The sequence below is a fragment of the Watersipora subatra genome, chromosome 4 (assembly GCF_963576615.1).
Source record: "Watersipora subatra chromosome 4, tzWatSuba1.1, whole genome shotgun sequence".
In the NCBI taxonomy this organism is placed as follows: Eukaryota; Metazoa; Bryozoa; class Gymnolaemata; order Cheilostomatida; family Watersiporidae; genus Watersipora; species Watersipora subatra.
Genome location: NC_088711.1, coordinates 35,407,777 through 35,427,645, shown reverse-complemented (window position 1 = coordinate 35,427,645; position 19,869 = coordinate 35,407,777). Strand labels below are relative to the sequence as shown.

Below are 19,869 nucleotides of genomic sequence, written 5' to 3'. Positions count from 1 at the left end.
AACTCACTGCGTTATATACTGCACATAGTACATTGTAATGTTACATTTTATTGCAGATCATAATCACCAGATACACTAAAGTTACTGTAGGTAACTATAGTTACTACGGTTAACATATTATTTTGTTACTAATTTTTACTATGTACAGTAGGAACACAGGTGTCCTTTAGCGGGATATTGCCGAAGCCGAGACCGGGCCATAGTCTACACACACAAAAAAACAACAAAGGTCCACGTAGTTATGAGCAAAAACAAAAGCATCTACCCAAATATCTCACCAGTCCGATGAGCAACACACACAAAAACTAAGCCAATCGACAGAGCCACCCATCATGTCAAAATATTCCAAGTTTCAAGTCATGTCTTGCACAACTCACCTTATGGTTTCTCAAAATTTGTCCCAAAGTCCCTATTAATTTGAGACTGTCCGATTGCTGTTTTAGAAATGGTCGCCGCTAGCCTATCCTAACGTCCTGATTCAACATCTCACTAACTATCGGAGCATTGCTAAAAGAGGGAATCAAAAAGTTTGGGAGCACTCAGCAATGCCCCGATAGTTACTGAGATGTTGAATTACAACGTTAGGCTAGGCTAGCGGCGACCATTTTTAAAAAAGCAATCGGACAGTCTCAAATTAATAGGGACTTTGGGACAAGTTTTGACAAACCATAAGGTGAGTTGTGCAAGACATGACTTGAATTTTGGAATATTTTGACATGATGGGTGGCTCTGTCGATTGGTTTAGTTTTTGTGTGGGCTGCTCATCGGACTGGTGAGATATTTGGGTGGATACTTTTGTTTTTGCTCATAACTACGTGGACCTTTGTTGTTGTTTTGTGTGGGTAGACTACGGCCCGGCTTCGGCAATATCCCGCTAAAGGACACCTGTGAGTAGGACTATGTATTAAAAATTTAGATTATTTTTACCAGGGGGTGTTTGCATTAAATATTTACTATGGGTTTCTATAACTCTCTATGAAATTTACGCCGTACGATGTCAACACTGGAATGAATTATAACTGTATGGCAAGGGTCCACTGTATGGGGAGGGTCCACTGTATGGCGAGGGTCCACTGTACTGTAGTTCTTTAGTTTACTTTGTAGTTATAAAACCTACTATTGTTCGGTAATAATTACTACAGATAAAGTAGTACACAAGCTATTGACATGAATACATTAAATATAACTCTGTATAAGCTTAAATGTGAAAAACTTCAATATACGAAAAAAAACCAAAGTAATAATTAAATTTTTCAAAATCATTTCTCTTTGAAAAGTTTAAACGTAAATGTTGCTAATGGTATAGACCAATCAGCAGGCCTCTCACTAGCGGCTCCAATTTTATACCGATTTTCAAACAGGAAGTTCACCACAGAAAATGTACAGACAAAATAGAATACCGCGACCGCTCACAGCTGTAGAAGCTTTTAACATTCTCAGCCATTGAGACTCCAGTAACTCTATATCGAGTGATTCTGACTCTTCTAGCAATGAATCTTGCTATGAAATAGCCCAGTGTAGTAGAAGTAACAGAAGTACCAGTAGAAATGTTAGCAGTAGGGGTGCTGCCGGTAGTAATACTACTGCTAGTAGTAGTAGTTTGTGTCATTTTTTAATGGAGTTAATTTTAAGATTTTTATCAATTTCCTAATGAAGTATCTTCTTCTCAACAACCCGTGTTTTAAATTAAGTGGATATCTTCATTCTTTCTCAAGTTATCACAAAATTAGTGACGATATGTCAACATTTGTATGAATAGAAAAAAAAATTCGGTCAGAGCTAAAAATAAATTCGTTAGTGATAGAGTTAAGGCAGTTGTTGCGGATTGTTTGCTAGCAGTTGTTAAGTTTTTATCATGCACAGCTGGAGATATGGTAATTACTTGTAATTAGGGCCTCTCCGGCATGAATCACTTGAAATTCTCACAGCCTAGAAGCCTTTTCACACTAAATGCTTTTCAGATGCATTGCTGTAAACAGACAGGTATTTTAACAGCTTGATAGAAGTGCTCTCCACTGGAACCTTAGCCGCTTCTCTGCTGTCAGATTTTATAAATTAAAATAAATTATAATAAATTTAAAATAATCTTTTGCTATTTAGTTCTTATAATCCATAGGCTGCCAAAGTTTGACTGCGAAGAGTTGAAATGAAGTTTTAAATCTATGCAGGAGAACACCTCACCAAATGATCGTAATCTAGATGTTTGCAAATGTACTAGAAAAAAGTTTCCCGCTGTAGTTGAGGGTGTTTTCAGAGTTCAAACAAGTAGAAAATGTGTAGGAAAAACCCATATGGCCATTGGATTACAATAACGTATTTCTTAAAAAAGTGACAATTGTAAGAGAGGTGCAGTAGTTTTTGCAATGATTCATACACATAATGGTACATGATGAGCAGGTATCAGAGCCTTCGCTGGTAGTGTTTAAAAATAAGCATGCGCTTTTTGTTTCGTCAATAAACCAAAGTTGTAAAATTAAATTTATATGTAGTCAATGTTTGTAGGATGTGATAACCAGCCTCTTACTGTATAACGAACACCTGTACCGAATACTAAAAGTAATTTTATCTGCAGAGTTTGTCCGGGTTGATCATATATCAGTGAAAGCTGCATGTAGAAAATAGCTCTGGTTTTGTGGTTACATGTACCCCTATGTGATTGCTTGTCCGCACCCCTTTTTAGCTATCGATGCTCTGTGTGTGCCATTGGCAGAATTTGAAAGTATCGCGAGTTACACTGCTGAGTGTATTGAAAAATATACTATTTGTTTTTACATGATGGGCTCAGGGGTATACGCAACACCAGATCTCGGGCTATCCAAAAAGTTAGTAAAATCTTACATAGAACACCCGTGTGTATGTGAGGAGTTGTCCGGACAATCATTAATAGAACTATTCACTTGGTAAACGCTGTATATTGTGCGTCAGAATTCTTCAGACTGATTTCTATACGCAAATAAAGTGTCGGATAACATTGCTATTTCCATCTATATCGATACACTGCACAACTATGAACACTTGCAAATTGATTAAAATGTTGATGCTTCGTGATGAGTCTGATATTGAAATTTATTTCTTAGTATTATTTAAGTATTCAAAAGTGGAACGATGATTTGTTCTAGTTCTATGAGGTTTGCTTCAGGTTATTCCATTTTTATCCAACTTCTTGTATATCTGTCCTATACACACATGTATATGGTTAGATCGTAAAGATTAGGCTTTTTATTATTTTTTGCTTAGTTTGACAGTCAAACTTATGCCTAGTGTTGGTTCTAAAAAGGAATATTGTACTTTTAATTTGACAGTAAATCTTTGGTGATTTATAGAATTTCTTTTTTATTCCACATTCCAATTTCTACAATCGGCCTTAAATTAAATTAACTAACCATTCATCTGTGTGTAACTGTAAGATTGGTGACAGTGCTACATGAGCTAGAAAGGATTTAAGTTGTTCAAGTAAGTTGCACTGAGTTACTTGATATTTTATTATAGAATTACATGTGTGTTGGTGCAATATTACAAAATCAATAGCATTTAATATTTTCCTTGAAGTTGGTATGTGGCATTGCCAATAACTCCATTTGTAGCTGAATATACCCTAGGACACTTATGTATTAGCGTCATCTAATTTTCGCGTTTTCCCGGAGTCATCCTCTCACGAAAATTTCATGAGCGAAACTCAACTATCATAACGAACGAGCGAAAACGCAAAAATATTTAGCTGTGTTCATTGATATCCACAATAAAATCATCATATAGAGGGACCTAGACGTCATTGATAGTCCAAGAAACAAATGGCAGCAAGCGATCAAATTGAATTATCGATCTCGCCAACACATTTTTACCTCCGTTTTATAAAACTAATCCCAAATTGAAAAAATTTTCTTACTAGCGAACTGGACCTGAGGAATCTAATTTGTTTGTTCCACTGCATTTATTTTCACATCACTATATTTTCGCACTCATCAGAGCCGCGAAATTAAGTTGCAACGAAATTTTACTGTGTGCTACTCCCGAAACTAAATTCTAGCGAAATAAAAGTGTCCTAGGGTACTTGCTCATTGGAGTGAGAGATATGCATCTATGTTGTAATAGCAAAAGCTGCCTTATATAGAAAAGAGCAATAAGGCATTCTGTTTGTTTTCATATGAGAATATGAGGAACTATTTTTTAGTTTGAATATAATACTTAATATGAATATACTTGCTCATTGGAAAGAGAGGATATTTATGTGTTAATAACATAGACTGTTTTATAAAATAAATAGTAGCTGGTGCTTCACTTAGCTTCTCTCACATGGGAATAACGCAAGCAGGGCACCCGATGTCAGCTCACTCGTAACAACTGTAACGCTCTCAGTGCAGCTGCTTGTTCTGCCAAGAAAGTTGCACCCATAATCTCAGCAATGTAATAATAAGTTCCTTTGATGTCTACATAAGGTCTACAGAAGTTATAAATTCCCTGATGGGAGTGAGTGTAACAACCTTAACCTCCGGTGAATTTTTTCAGTTAACTCGATGTTGTAGCGGAGTTACTATTAGTGTTAATAGTAACACTATTACTAGTAGTTAGGAATACGAGTAGTTTGCGAATATAAATTGGGAAAAATGTCAGCAGGGATTTAGTTTGAGAAGGGTAGCAATGGTGTCTAATGTAAACTATGTTGGATTGTTAAGTCATGTTCTTACTACAAGTATTCCTTTACTTTGTGAAGAATGTCTTCATTGTTTGACAGTCAGTGAATTGCATGACAAGATTTGGTTTCGTGCCCTCCTTGCATCTTGTTTGTGTAGGTGAAAAGATATTAGAACATTGGTTTTTCTGGTCATACAAAATACAGGCAAACTCGGATAACTCAAACTTCACGGGACCGAACGAAAGTGTTCGAGTTATCAGAGCGTTCAAGTTATCTGAGCACTGTCACAAGTTCATGTATTTATTAGTAGATAAATGTACATATACAAACTATATATAAATCAAATACATAGATGGCTTGTTGCAAATTAAAGGGCTTCTACTGTAAAGTTTTAAAAAAAAATTCATCAGAAAGTATAGAGACTTTTTTATCACTTGAGATTGGTTTGTCGTTTTAGGTGATGCAATTGCCAGGACGTTTTCAGATTAAAATTGGCAAAACTTGATCGCTGTTGAAATGCTCAGAAGAAAAGACATCTTTTTCTTTTGAGCATTTTAACCAAGATCAAGTTTGCCGATTTTTCTTAAAGTTCATGAGAAGGTTACCTCGCTTTTCCTTGCTGTCGAAGGACCATCGCTAAGCGGATGTTTGGTAAAAATCAAATTTCACCAAACCTTTAGAAAATTCGTTGACAAAAATATTTTGCCGATGATGGTAATAACGACGCCTATGAACTACTAAAAGTTGAGGCTTATCTCTATGGCTTGGAATAAAGTGATATTGTAAAGCTATAACAACCGTCGCAGTAGCCGTTGGGCAAAAAACTGTTCGAGTTAACCAAGTGGAGGTTGAGTTGTTTAAAGCAATTTATCATTGCGTGGGAATGAATCAAACAAATCCGCTCAGTTAATCATGTGTTCGAGCTATCTGAGGGCGATTTATCCGAGTTTGACTGTATATATCTTTTTTAATCAAGCCTGCATGATGTAATTGTTATTCATGTTAACTTTAATGATAAATTATAATTTTGGTATAGAACTAAAATTGTTTACAGATGATCGTTACTAAATAGTTGAAGGTAAATATCTTGAAAAAATGGTTCACTGCAGCTGTAATGATTACCGAGCAGAATCAGTTAACAATGGTATATTAGCAACTGGACATTTCCTTAGTCTGTGAACTGAATAGGTTGAGAAATTAGATTATACATGAGCCTTTCTTACAGCATGAAACGTCTTCTGCTGACACCTCACGGATGTAATAAACAACTTAGATGAAAGATATCTTCGAAGCATTTGAATTGAAAAGATCTAACATATTGACTCAATTTATTTTCATTTATTTTTGGATATCGAAGCTGCGTGTTACACGAGTTATGGCCCCTTTTTGTCAAACAGAATGACATGAATATACAGGTTGGCAATGCTATTCCTCAAGTATGGATTTTGTAGTTGGTTTAAATTTTGCTGTGTACATTGTTTGTTTTCGTAGTGAGTAAAAAAGGACATCCTTAAACGGATGCTGTGGTTAGTTTGAAACCGGAGTGGCATATGTTAGTTTAGTCATGATATACAGATGGCCAGAGGTTTAATTCATGTTGAATATGACTGTTATGCAATTGGATAGCTCTAAATAGCTTTCTTTGCCCTTGGCCAGAGAGAATCATGGGAGGTCTGATATGAAAGTAAAACATCTCCTCTTCGACTGATGCCGATAAGAGTTGTGTGATGAAATAAGTTTATTGTGTGGGGAGGGTCCAATGCAAATAGATTAGCTTTTAAGGGTTTGTGTGTTATAGCAAAAGTACAATGGCCATTATTCGCTAGCGACAGTTTTCACAGGGGAATTTGATAAGCAGTTGGCAGTATCTTTTATTTGAGTGATAGGTCTGATTTTGGAGAACTCCATTAGCAGCCGTGCTATTCCTTTGTGTAGGTATTGTGATGAGAAAGCAATGGTTAATTGGCTAATGACTCTCCCATTGGATTAATCCCTCCTCCTACCTTTGTTTATATCTGTTAATGAGTTACCCTTTTGTCGAGTTTGAATCATACTATTGTGTATAGTATTGCGGTGATTCCAAGTGTCGATCAGTAAATCTGTACTTGCTGTCAGTGAATCTGCCCATGCTGTCAGTGGACCTGCCAGCGCTGTCAAGATTGTATAAAAGTGTCAATTGTCTTCTAGGTTTGGCATATTGTTGATGTTATCTTTCAACCTTGTTCTATGCCCCCCTAGGCTCCTAACAACCCGTATATGAAATACGCCAATTTTGATTTCAATTTTCATCTTAGAAGCGGGTATTATGTGAAACCAGAGCATGCGAGTGGATTTCATTCTCACTCAGTTAGTAGCAAGCTTATCTAGAACATTCTCTTTAGCATAAGTCTCTATAACTTGTATTTGAGTTCCATGAGGAGTGCTATTGGAATGAGTGATGTTCATGAGTGTTTGCTATCAGACCTATGTATGTTTTGCTGCGCCGGAATAGACCATCCATCAAGGGGTGTTTTATTGTCAGTCCTTAATGTTGTCTTTAGGTTCTTCTTGTGTGGTCCTTCTTATGTGGGTTATAATGTTCAAATCTTGAAACCACTTTGTGAAACATTCGTGAAAGTTAGAATGTCGTTTCACAACATTCCAACTTTGGTTCATCGGAGATAATTGATCCTTAGGTTTGTGTCTCATCGCGAGGTTGTCATTCCTAGAATACATGTAGCACGGTGTGGCGCTGACGCCAAATAAAGTTACATCATGGCAACACTAATTCTACCGCTTTTATTTATTTACATGTTTGTGATACGGTGTCTTCTTACAACAATCTCTCTAGGGGATTGTTTGGTTCAAAGCCAGCTGAGAAACGAGGTTTTTTCTTGACGAGAAATCCTTACTATAATAGAAGTTGTGTCCACTCATCTGTCTGTATGAAGCCACGCTTGAAGGTTAGGAAAAATTGCTTCCATCAGGGTTTGAACTCACAACTTTCAGCATGGTAGACTAAAGGCGTGGTCACACGAGCACCGAACCGACGTAGGATCGGTTCGGTTCGGAGGCTGGTTCGGTTCGTGGCACATGTCACACGGCCACCGAAGTAACTTAGCTTCCTAGATACCATACGTATAGAGACAGGACACGGTTTCATTAGTAGTTGTTATGTATTTGAGTTAAATATTTCTATTGTAAACAAAAAAAACTTTGAGGAACAATTATAAATTATAATTACACAACAGATTTATCAGAAGATCGTTCGGCTGCTCAAAATAAATCACTCGATACAAATATTTTGCTAACCCTTCCCATCAACATAATTATATTTTTTTTATTAACATATGAATGTTTTTCTATGCTGAGTACATAACAAACAAAAACAGTCTTTATCATAGTACTGTGGTTTTACATAAATAAATCAGTCAACGATAGTTCATCAGGATGAATATGACACATTACTTATATTCTACACGAAAGAAAATCACAACCATTCCCTTACATTTATGCAAAACTTAAGTGCAACATCTTACATTTATGCAACCCAATCACAAGTCCGGGTGAACCTTGTCGTAAATGGCTTCATGTTGTTTATTTAACGAAATAAAAGTATCGTCCCATTTCTTTTTAACTTTACGCACACGCACGTAAGAAGAAATGTGACGCGTGCTCGCTAGAATTCTAGAATTTTAACCAGCCAATAAGAGCAAGGGTTCGGCACGAAATTTCGAGCAGTACCGAAATAGTTCGTTTCGGCCAGAAATGTCCTCAGCCGAACTTTTTAGAGCTGAAAACGACGTCGTTTTGCGTCATTTAGTTCGGTTCGGTGCCCGTGTGACCACGGCTTAACACTGCCAACTTTGATTTGCCAGGGTACTCGTGTAAATAATTGTTAGCCTTTTTATGGTTTGAGCTGTTTCCATCAGTCTCCCGTTAAATAGAGTAGGTAGAGTTAAGTAGAGTAGGTAACTATAATAGAGTATACAGTTAATAGCAAGGAAATGCTTGCTAGTATACTAGCAGTTTGCCCACTTCCTGTAATTTCTTATATGCATGACTCATCCGCAGCGGTTGCCTTCTGTGAATCACAAGACATTGTCTAGGGATTCATCTCTTTGCAGTAAAGTTCACATCACCGAAGCATGCCTAGGACAACTCTCTTCGAATATGTATGAGGTGGAGCAGAGCAACAGAAGCCATGGCCTTACTATCGCTACATATTACGTTCGACCTACTTTGGCCAATCAGAAGGTCTGTACTTCCTTTCCACACGCTCTCTGCGAGATGTACAATTGTTGCATAGAATGCTCAGGGGTGCACGCATCATTGAGAGTGCCGTGTTGAACAAAGTTAGTTTTTTTTGCTCTCGATTTCTGGTGGCCATAGACAGACAATGGTATATGCCTTTGTTCTTTGTTGTATAGTACTTTTGTTGACTCTTGCATATTATTTTTTGATCGTGAGGGATAGACGATTTCGACAGTTTGCTATGTTTTAACTGTAAAACCACGAACATTTCAGCACGAAAATCTGTTGCGTTGCTCGCTGTTCCATCACACGTTTGTTTGGCTACTGAATTTTCACATGAAAGCTTATGGATAGGTTATCAGAAGTTTTTTTACTCCGTAAAATCATATCATTTTCATAAATATTTTTGTGTCTTTGTAAAAATTAATTTTTTTAGATCATCGCCGTATGCTCTTCTATGGCCTAGACAGTAGTAATATGCATATCAGTTGAATGTATCATCAAATAAAACATGGACTAGATATAGCAAATAAAATTTTGTGTTGATTACACAAATGGTGGTATTTTACATGAGCTTACAAATACAAGTCATTTCTTATCAGTAGCTTCCCTTGAAGGCCTGACTAACTGTTCATTTGGAAGTAGGACATCAAATAAATTATGGCAGCAGCGTATTGAATTGATCTCTTCGGCGCGCCTAGAATCTCCTTTGTAAGCTCATGATCTCTTCAGCAAACCTATGAAACTGTGAAATGAACTTCTATCATTGAACACAACTTAACATTCTATTGTAATCAGCAGTGTATGGTATAGGGTACAGGTACAATGTGTGGTGCAGGGTATAGGTACAATATATGGTGCAGGGTACAGGTACAATGTGTGGTGCAGGGTATAGGTACAATGTGTGGTGCAGGGTACAGGTACAATGTGTGGTACAGGGTACAGGTACAATGTGTGGTACAGGGTACAGGTACAATGTGTGGTACAGGGTACAGGTACAATGTGTGGTACAGGGTACAGGTACAATGTGTGGTGCAGGGTATAGGTACAATATATGGTGCAGGGTACAGGTACAATGTGTGGTGCAGGGTATAGGTACAATGTGTGGTGCAGGGTACAGGTACAATGTGTGGTACAGGGTACAGGTACAATGTGTGGTACAGGGTACAGGTACAATGTGTGGTACAGGGTACAGGTACAATGTGTGGTGCAGGGTATAGGTACAATGTGTGGTGCAGGGTACAGGTACAATGTGTGGTACAGGGTACAGGTACAATGTGTGGTGCAGGGTACAGGTACAATGTGTGGTACAGGGTACAGGTACAATGTGTGGTACAGGGTACAGGTACAATGTGTGGTGCAGGGTATAGGTACAATGTGTGGTACAGGGTACAGGTACAATGTGTGGTACAGGGTACAGGTACAATGTGTGGTACAGGGTACAGGTACAATGTGTGGTGCAGGGTATAGGTACAATGTGTGGTACAGGGTACAGGTACAATGTGTGGTACAGGGTACAGGTACAATGTGTGGTACAGGGTACAGGTACAATATATGGTAGAGGGTGCAGGTACAATATATGGTACAGAGTGCAGGGTCTGCATAATGACCATTTTCTAGAAATGAAACTTGGTTGGTAAGCTGTGTTATTCTGTTTTGTTCATGTGCAGGTGTCGCCAGCGGTTGTTAAACTTAATCGAAGATTGAACCAAGTCGACAGTGTGGCTAGCCTGATGCGGCTCGAATCGATGGAAAACGATGAGCCTTTCTTCACGCAGCTCTTTCGATCGAGTGACTCAAAGCCAGCCATGACTGTAAGTACATTACTTATGAGCAAAGACTGCCTCGGCTATGACATTTTGGCTGCTTTCTGTATCATGTTTGACGTAAAGAGACTTTCTTGATAACTACTCTATACACTTGTGCAACAGGTGGTTCAATTAGCAATTTTTGGTTTTTTAAACAATCTTAAATTTTTTCTGCGTTGCTTCATCTCCGAATTTATTACATCTGAGTTTATGTACGTTTCTTTACAGTTTGTGAATGCAATAGTAGTAAACTTGTCTTATCACTACAGTGAAACCTCTCCTTATAAAATATTCTGCATACACAATTTCCACGTTGCAAAACGTTTGTTCATAATAATACTTATTTGACTTCCGAAAGATGTTTCGATATACGAAAGACCAAACGGCCTTCCATATTTGGCCCATTTGTTTGAAAAACTAAACAAAATTGAAAAACGGAAAGGCAACAAAGAAAGAAATTTCAATTTTACTGTGTGCTGTTAATTTTGAATTTGGTGTGTGGGTTCATTTTCGTACATCGCATTTCTCTCAGCTGTCAGCCGTTGGCAACCCCTTTCACTGTTGTATTATTCGGAGTTATCATGTATCACAAACAGAGTAGGACAACTCTAGTTTGTAGCGATTGAAGTAAAATATTCCTGTTTTCTGTATGATGACGTATGATCTGATGTAAATAAATCTTTCTATGCGCGTTTTTAAAACAACACATTTTGAGCAACATAAAACCAATACATCATCCACCTCCTCCGAACGCCATTCTCTCACTCAACTTGATTTTTTCTTAGTCTTGTCTAGACAGCCAGCGCCAAAGGTAACCAAACAAACACAAAATAACTAACTAAAGATAACTAAAATCAAAACTACCAACATTGTTTATAGTTATTATTCTTTATTTCTCAGTTGTTTTTTTTTCACCGTCACTTTTTCGTTTTATTATGAAGCAATATAATAATTCTAACATGTATTTGTTACAGGTTTTAACCATTACACTTATTAATAATTTATACAAATGTCATGTCCGGGTTTGTGGCTGTTTGGAACCGATTAGGGCATTTATATGACAAAATTGGTTTCTACATATGAAATAACTTGCAGAACAAATTAATTTCGTAGGTAGATGTTTCACTGTCTATTCTTTCAGTATAAGATCTCTTTTACGTGGTAGTAATGGTCATTGCTTATGCAGACGTGTTTGATGGAGGGCAAGGTGTTTGTCCATAGACTGGCCCATGATAACATGGACAATGATGTGACAAATAAGGCCTTTCAGCATGCTGTCAAGGTCGGCTCAGTAGAGCATGAGACCGCTGAACAGCTCAGTTTCGTCACACTTCGATTTCATGAGAAACTAACAGAGACTTCTGTGAGTATTCAACTATTGTCTCGATCTTTTGAATTTTAATCATTTTCTCTTTGTAATTGTCATCTGAGTCTTCAGAGCCTTTTTACGCAGTAATATCTCCTGAATTCTGGTGTATCATTTCTTTTGCGAATTTCAGTTGTATGCTTTAAATTTTCAGCCCGCAATTGGATGTTATATGTTAATCATGGAAGTGCATTTATAGCTCGACCGGTTGTATCGTTAACAAACACTGTGTAATAAGTATTTGCATGCTAACTGCAAGGTGTCAATCTATACTTGTGATGAAACTGTAGTCATTATAAAGCTACAGTCGTAATAACGATGCAGTCGTGATAACGCTGTAGTCGTGATAACGCTGTAGTCGTGATAACGCTACAGTCGTAATTATACCGTAGCCAGGATGAAACTATAGTCGTGATGAAACTATAGTCGCTATGAAACTATAGTCGTGATAAAACTGTAATCGTTATAAAACTATAGTCATTTTAAATTAGTAGCTGTGATAAAACGATAGTATTGATAAAACAATAAAGTGCAAACACAATAATCAGCATTAGCCTTGTTCCGATGCACACCCATTAGAACTCATTCAAAGACTGCTATTAGTTATTCAATAAACTGGTTACCACTTCTGTTAATTATAGACATAAACATAGGATAGTGCTTCTAATAGTACAGACATACAGAATGGCCAAATAGAATGAGTTCTTATGGTACAGACCTATAGAATGATAAAATAGAATGCGTTCTTTCTGAAGATTATCATGGAATTATATTTTCATTTGCGGGAAAAAAGATATTCCATCAATTCATTGTTGAATGGTCTGTTATAACATATAGCCGAGTGCTCAGCGTAGGTGTGTAGATGTTTTACTGTAGGTGTGTAGAGGTTTTACTATAGGTGTGTAGATGTTTTACCGTAGGTGTGTAGATGTTTTACTGTAGGTATGTAGATGTTTTACCGTAGATGTGTAGATGTTTTACTGTAGGTGTGTATATATCTGAGAAGCTGCTAAATAACTGCTAGCATTCTGGACTGACTCTCAATTGACTTCATTCATTCAGTTTGGAGACTGCAGTACCTGCTACTAGGTTAGCCTTGCTAGTGCGTATTTCTGTACGCATGATGGTGTCATCGCTCAGGTTTTTTATAAAGTAGTTCCTTTTATTTTAGTTCACCAAGGAGCTCAAAGGCTTTGGACTCACTCTCGTCTTCGCACTCATTCTACTCTTAGCTCTAGCAGTTCTTCATTTTTCTCTGCTGCCTCGGTGAGTTATCAGGGGAGCTCAGGCTACCCCTTCTAGCAATGACCAGTGCAAGTGAAACTAATCACTTAACATATATCAGTCAAAAGTGAAACGAAGTTTTTAAAGAAGTCTCATTGGTTTAAACAGGACGAGCTGCCGAATTATAGCATGATTATGCGTGTCCCTTCAAATGTTTAGACTTGATTCGGTTTGCATCTACAGAGATGTAAAATGTATGGTTGGCTTGCATGGACTCGGCAATGATGTAAGACTTGATGTTCTTCTTTGATATTGCTTCAGGGAATACTTACTTTAAAGAGCAATCGCTTTAAAGGATACTTACTTTAGGGCACACGTACTCTATACTTACTTTAGCACCTGTTACATTAATTCTTAGAATTTATTAATATTGTATTGTTAGAGCTGAGAGCATTATTCAAATCCTCAAATACCTAAAAACTGTGCTGTTGACCGTTTTATATCAGGAAGCGTTGGAAAGAAACTATCAGCATGTTTTACACTTATTCAATTTTGGTTAAATTAGGTTTGCAGTTATGTAAGCATCGCTCACCACACTTTTAAATGTTTGACGATGGATAATATTATTTTTGCAATAAGTTATTCTTGGCCCATTATTAATAGCATTCTATGAATATCAGTTCTTTCAGTATCCTCGTTTTTATTTCTGGTATTTTATTGAAACTGTTTTATTTATAGAACGATGCTTATGCTGTCAGCCGTGCTCTTTCTCTTCATCTTCCTCTCGATGCTCTGCATCATACTGATAGCCAGCAAGCTGCAGGTGATCCGCTGTCGCTGTCTCAGCCATCATTCTAATAAGCTCGCCTTGCTGATTATCATCATAGTTTTCATAGCCGTCGCGTGTCTTCTCAACCTGGTGAGTCGCTCTTTTTGTCTACCGTAGCATCACAGATACTCCTGTTATATGTAACTGTTATAGATTAGCATAGCAGTCCGAGGCCTTAGAATCAGTGCTTTATTCAAGGTTGACTTTCTCCTTTTATCAAGGTCAGCTTGCTTTTACTTTTTCGATATCATGTTCCTCTTCTTTTCGTTAAAGAATGAATGCATTAAATTTTTGAACGATGGTCGAATGTGTGACCCGAATGTCCCCAAATAGATTTAGGTACTTCGGCAAGATTTTCATCGTTGAGTTTTTGTTGTGAAGTCACTTTTGTCCACTTGGCGGAAAATTGACTGCTTTTCAAATAAACTAAAGTTGATACTTTTCGGCTGTGGAACTTTCGGAATGTTCAGATGGCTGCTGTTTCTTTTTATTTTAACAAAACGTCGCTGATTGGCTTTACATAACAGTTTCGTTGTATTTTTTACTAAAAAAATGACTGCGAGTGAAGTAAAAATGTAGTTCTAAATATTATCAAATTGCTTACATTGTGAATAGCAACAGTAGTAACTATTCATGCTAGTAACCTAGGGTCCTTTCAAATTCGCTGCGCAATCACACACCGTTCACAATTTTAAGAGAATCACAGTTGCTTTTGACTTGATTTGTGTCTACGAGCATGCGTGACAACCAAATTGGATAGGATTGTTGACAGGGAGTAAGAGCGTGCGTGGCTATGTAACATTAACAGCCCTAGACCTTTATAAATATTGAATGCTTTTTTACTATGATAATGTTCGAATGCTTGTCTGATAGCAAACGTTTTTGGTATGGGCTAAAAATGTTTGATTTGTTCACGCACCATCGATAGAGTAACGACTATGTCAGTCGTGTATCACTGAAAGTAGCATGGAAAAGATAACTCAAAGTTCATACATTAATGTAGGATTGCACAAATGTTATCTGCGGCTTTACTTCTGCCTGGCAGTAAGCCAGCAGGCAGTCGATTAATGCAGGTAATAGTGTCGGTCTATCACGCTGAATGTCATGAGTACGAGTTTCGCACAAAGCAATATTTTATGAGCCACTCTATTTACCATTCGTATTATTTCTTCATTGCAATGGTTTCAAGCAAGATTACAAGACGATCAGAATTTTATAAGTATAAGTAATCAACCGCCTTCGGACTTTGCAAAATAGTCTTGACTATATACCCTTACTGTTCCATTAAGTTAAAGAACTGTTGGGTGAGGGAGAGGTTGTAAGGGCAGACTGCCAGAGCTCTACGCGTTACCTACGGCTTATTGTGTAAAAGTAGGCCCATCCCAAGCGACTCTGGGCTCTATTGGCAATCATAGAACTTTTGCTTTGCTTGTAAATGCACCACGATTTATCTGATTAGAAACTTAAGAATTCGTCTTCCCATGTGTTAATTACAATTGTCCAAAAACAATAAACATGTTCATGGATTGTTGTGAAAGCGGTGTAGCGATTTGCGTTAAAACTACACGCGCGCTGCGGGCTATCTGTTTGAAAATGAAACAAATCTCAGGCAGTACAGCCTTACGTTAGCTGTAAATATTTCTAATGTGGCTCTTACTTTGTGATGGTCTTAATCGAATTTATTGCTTTTTAATCAACTGAAGGGATGAGTTAGCATTATAGCTTAACTTTTTGCTATCACAGTTTAGCTAGGTTATGTGTGAGTACTGAGGTGTTGTACTCTGCATACATGCTTTCAGTCTAGCTGAATCTTACATTATAAATATTCTTCCTTTTATATTTGTTGTCTTCCAAACCTGTCGAGTCTTGTTCAGCTTATTCCTGGGATTCTTTTCCTTTGTAGCTGGCATGTCCATCAGGTGTCTTCTCTTCTCGTCTCCCCTTAGCCCTCAGATACTCGATATTGGAGTCTGATATTGCGGGGATGCTATGCCCCTCCCCCTACTTTATGTTTTTAAGCGGAATCATGGTCCTATTTATAATCTCTATCACAAGAATCTCACACATCATACAGACAGTGCTTATCGTCTTTGTTGCTGCCCCATATATCGTGGTCGTGGCCTATACACATTCAGAGCTCTTCGCTCAGCATGATGCTCTACATAGGTGAGTCTCCTATTCTACTACACCTCTAAAAGGGATTTAGGAAAGCTTTAGAGATTGCTTGTGTCCATACATGAGTTGGATCACTGCATTTGATTGTGAAATCTACATTGCAACAGGTTCTCAGAATGTTAAATAATGAGATAATCACGTAACCAAATTTACTTGACTGACTAAGCAACTGAGGTGGTTCGTCTGCGTCCACCACAGCTCTTATATCTTCACCCGATTGTTATAATTAGGAGATCACCTCAAGGATAGAAGCCTTCAAGTTATCTCTAGCACTCGAAACTAACTCCATATTTATATGGAGTTAGTTATATATATAACTAGAGTGTTGTCCATTATATATATATATAAATACAAAGATGGAAAAATTTTTAGCAACAGTTTATTACTTAAAGTTTCATGATGCAAAAGGATGTTAAGTTTACACCAATCGTCAGATAAAAAATTGCATGACACAAACACCGAACCAAGAATACACTAAGAACACCAAAATCATCTAGCACTATATCAGTTGAGCACTATATCAGTGAAGTCTCAACTATTATCTGTATATATATATATACAGTATATATATATATTTTTTTTTTTCTAAAACTATTGCCTGATGAAAGCAGATGTATGTCTGCTCTAAACAGATCTGTTGTGATTAACCAACTGCTAAGTGCTCTCCATATTTTTCAATATATTATAATACACTACACACCTAGTATATTGAGTGCTTTCTTTTTATTATTTTCTACGTAACTAGCGTTTTTAGTAACAATAAATATATACTGACAATTCGCTTGTTTATATATTATAAACCTTCTAACTTTTTGTTAGTAACTGCAAATGTATACAATATTATCTATATAGCTGGTCCTTTGTTTGTATGAATTCTCTATTCACAGTTATGACTGATACTACTGAATAAGCTCTTATCACATACAATATGCTCGATGGCTGTTTTCACCTGCTGTACATGGACACCTTTACTAAAGTACTAATACCCTCTTTTCACTACGCTTACCAAAACGGCATGTCTTGTGGCAGATAGCCTTATTTCTCCCTTCTCGGTTTGATAGGGACCAACTGCCCCCTTCTAGCGTCATGGGCATGATAGCCTTACTGCACTTTGCCCTCCTACACATGATCGTCGGGCGGCACACTGAGTGGGTGCGACGACTAGATTACATCTGGAGACACAAAGAGATGAGTTCCTACCAGAAGGCGCAGGATATGATAACTCTGAGGGTAGGAGTGGCTGAGAATGCCCTCCCTAGCCATGTCCATAGTCACTACAACTCTCCAGAAGGTGCCATGGTATGGTTTACGTTACTGGCTGTTCATCAGCCATTCATTTGTGATATTTGCTCATCCACTCAGTGCCTTGATGGGCCAGCTCAATTCGTTATAGTAAACAAGTTGGTAGCTAAAAGTTTAGAAAAACCATCCAAGGCTTGCTTCATGAAAAAATGGAATAAACTTAAAGGCAGATAATATCATTTCTCTGTTTGATGATATTGTGTTTTGCCGTTCGCAAGCGCAGTGCTGTCACATTAGACAGATAGGAAGTATAGTGCTGTCAGCAATAGACAGATAGGAGGTACAGTGCTGTCAGCATTAGACAGATAGGAAGTACAGTGCTGTCAGCATTAGACAGATAGGAAGTACAGTGCTGTCAGCATTAGACAGATAGGAAGTACAGTGCTGTCAGCATTAGACAGATAGGAAGTACAGTGCTGTCAGCAATAGACAGATAGGAAGTACAGTGCTGTCAGCAATAGACAGATAGGAAGTACAGTGCTGTCAGCATTAGACAGATAGGAAGTACAGTGCTGTCAGCATTAGACAGATAGGAAGTACAGTGCTGTCAGCATTAGACAGATAGGAAGTACAGTGCTGTCAGCAATAGACAGATAGGAAGTACAGTGCTGTCAGCAATAGACAGATAGGAGGTACAGTGCTGTCAGCAATAGACAGATAGGAAGTACAGTGCTGTCAGCAATAGACAGATAGGAAGTACAGTGCTGTCAGCATTAGACAGATAGGAAGTACAGTGCTGTCAGCAATAGACAGATAGGAAGTACAGTGCTGTCAGCATTAGACAGATAGGAAGTACAGTGCTGTCAGCATTAGACAGATAGGAAGTACAGTGCTGTCAGCAATAGACAGATAGGAAGTACAGTGCTGTCAGCATTAGACAGATAGGAAGTACAGTGCTGTCAGCATTAGACAGATAGGAAGTACAGTGCTGTCAGCATTAGACAGATAGGAAGTACAGTGCTGTCAGCATTAGACAGATAGGAAGTACAGTGCTGTCACATTAGACAGATAGGAAGTACAGTGCTGTCAGCATTAGACAGATAGGAAGTACAGTGCTGTCAGCAATAGACAGATAGGAAGTACAGTGCTGTCAGCATTAGACAGGAAGTACAGTGCTGTCAGCGTTACACAAACTTCAATATATTTTATATAATTATCCTAAAGTTGTTTTTTAAGTTTTCTAGAAATCGGTTATAGCAATCAATATGCAGACCTTTTGTCTTCACTCAGAATTTCTTATTATATGTAAGTCGATTACTTTAGCGTGTTAGCGAGTCCGGAGACATATTTCACTTTCACGTATATATACACCAGCTGACCATATTATTCATCATTGTAAACTTGTTTTTGCAAACACCGGTATGATGTGCTCATTCTCTTTTGTCCGGCTCAGTAATGAATATGTCAATTTAGTAACAACTAAATTTACCATTGCATGTCAATTTGCGAGTCACTCACTGTAAACTATGAGTGTCACGAACTCTCTCATGCACAACTGCTCTAATTCGCGTGTTGGTGTTTTGCAGAGGCCTTACTCAATGCATCACAAATATGTTGGAGTAGCATTTGTCACCGTACCAAACTTCTCTGGTTTCATCAATGACATGCAACGTACCGGTCAGCCCCTCGCGCTCGTCCAGGTTCTGCATGATGTCACATCTGCCTTTGACCATGTGAGTTAACTTATTGCAATTTCACTTATCATCTCACACTCTGCCGTCTTCTTTTCTCCCTCTTTTCTTCTCTGATACCTTTTTCTCTTCACTTTCTTTCCTCTTCCTTCGCTCTTGCCTTTCTCTCTCCTCCCCTATCTCTCTCCTTCAAAGTTTCCCTTTCTCCTCTCCTCTTTCTCCTCTCCTTTTTCCTTTCCCCCTCTCTCTCATCCCTATTCTCTAGGTAATCCGCTACTGTATCAGCTATCGGCAAGTTGCAACAATTGCCTGGCTTGTCTTTGTGCGTCAATGAAAATTAAGCTTCATAACTTTTGTACCATCTTGAAAACATTTAAAATAGAGTCTTTGAGCAGTAGTCTAGCATATCTGTGATAAAATTGATCTGTGATCTGGGTTTGTCTCTGGTGCACTAATAGTCCATGATGACTTTTAGGGTTGTTCATTGAAAACTATATGTCAGATGTAATAAAATGTTGTTCTGCAATTATTTTGTATGACTTGAAATTTTTTTATGAAGCGATGTATTTCTAAGGGAACTACTGGTTGCATGTGCTTGCGTGTATATTTACTCAAATGTGGTCTGGTTCAAGAGATTCCTTTAATTAAGCTGTTGATTCATGGAGTGA

General features: G+C 37.8%; 1 protein-coding gene across 2 annotated transcripts in view; it reads left to right on the top strand.

The window, feature by feature from the left end:
* LOC137393123 (uncharacterized) overlaps positions 1-19,869 on the top strand; it is a 55,166-nt gene that overhangs the window by 13,698 nt on the left and 21,599 nt on the right. The window contains exons 3-10 of one of the 2 annotated variants that reach the window (XM_068079545.1): positions 8,740-8,869; positions 10,537-10,680; positions 11,861-12,037; positions 13,212-13,306; positions 14,003-14,183; positions 15,997-16,259; positions 17,330-17,567; positions 19,097-19,243. In XM_068079545.1, the coding sequence (XP_067935646.1) occupies positions 8,740-8,869; positions 10,537-10,680; positions 11,861-12,037; positions 13,212-13,306; positions 14,003-14,183; positions 15,997-16,259; positions 17,330-17,567; positions 19,097-19,243 (1,375 nt within the window). Of the gene's footprint in view, positions 1-8,739; positions 8,870-10,536; positions 10,681-11,860; positions 12,038-13,211; positions 13,307-14,002; positions 14,184-15,996; positions 16,260-17,329; positions 17,568-19,096; positions 19,244-19,869 lie in introns of those variants that run through there. The other variant, XM_068079546.1, reaches the window with a different exon arrangement.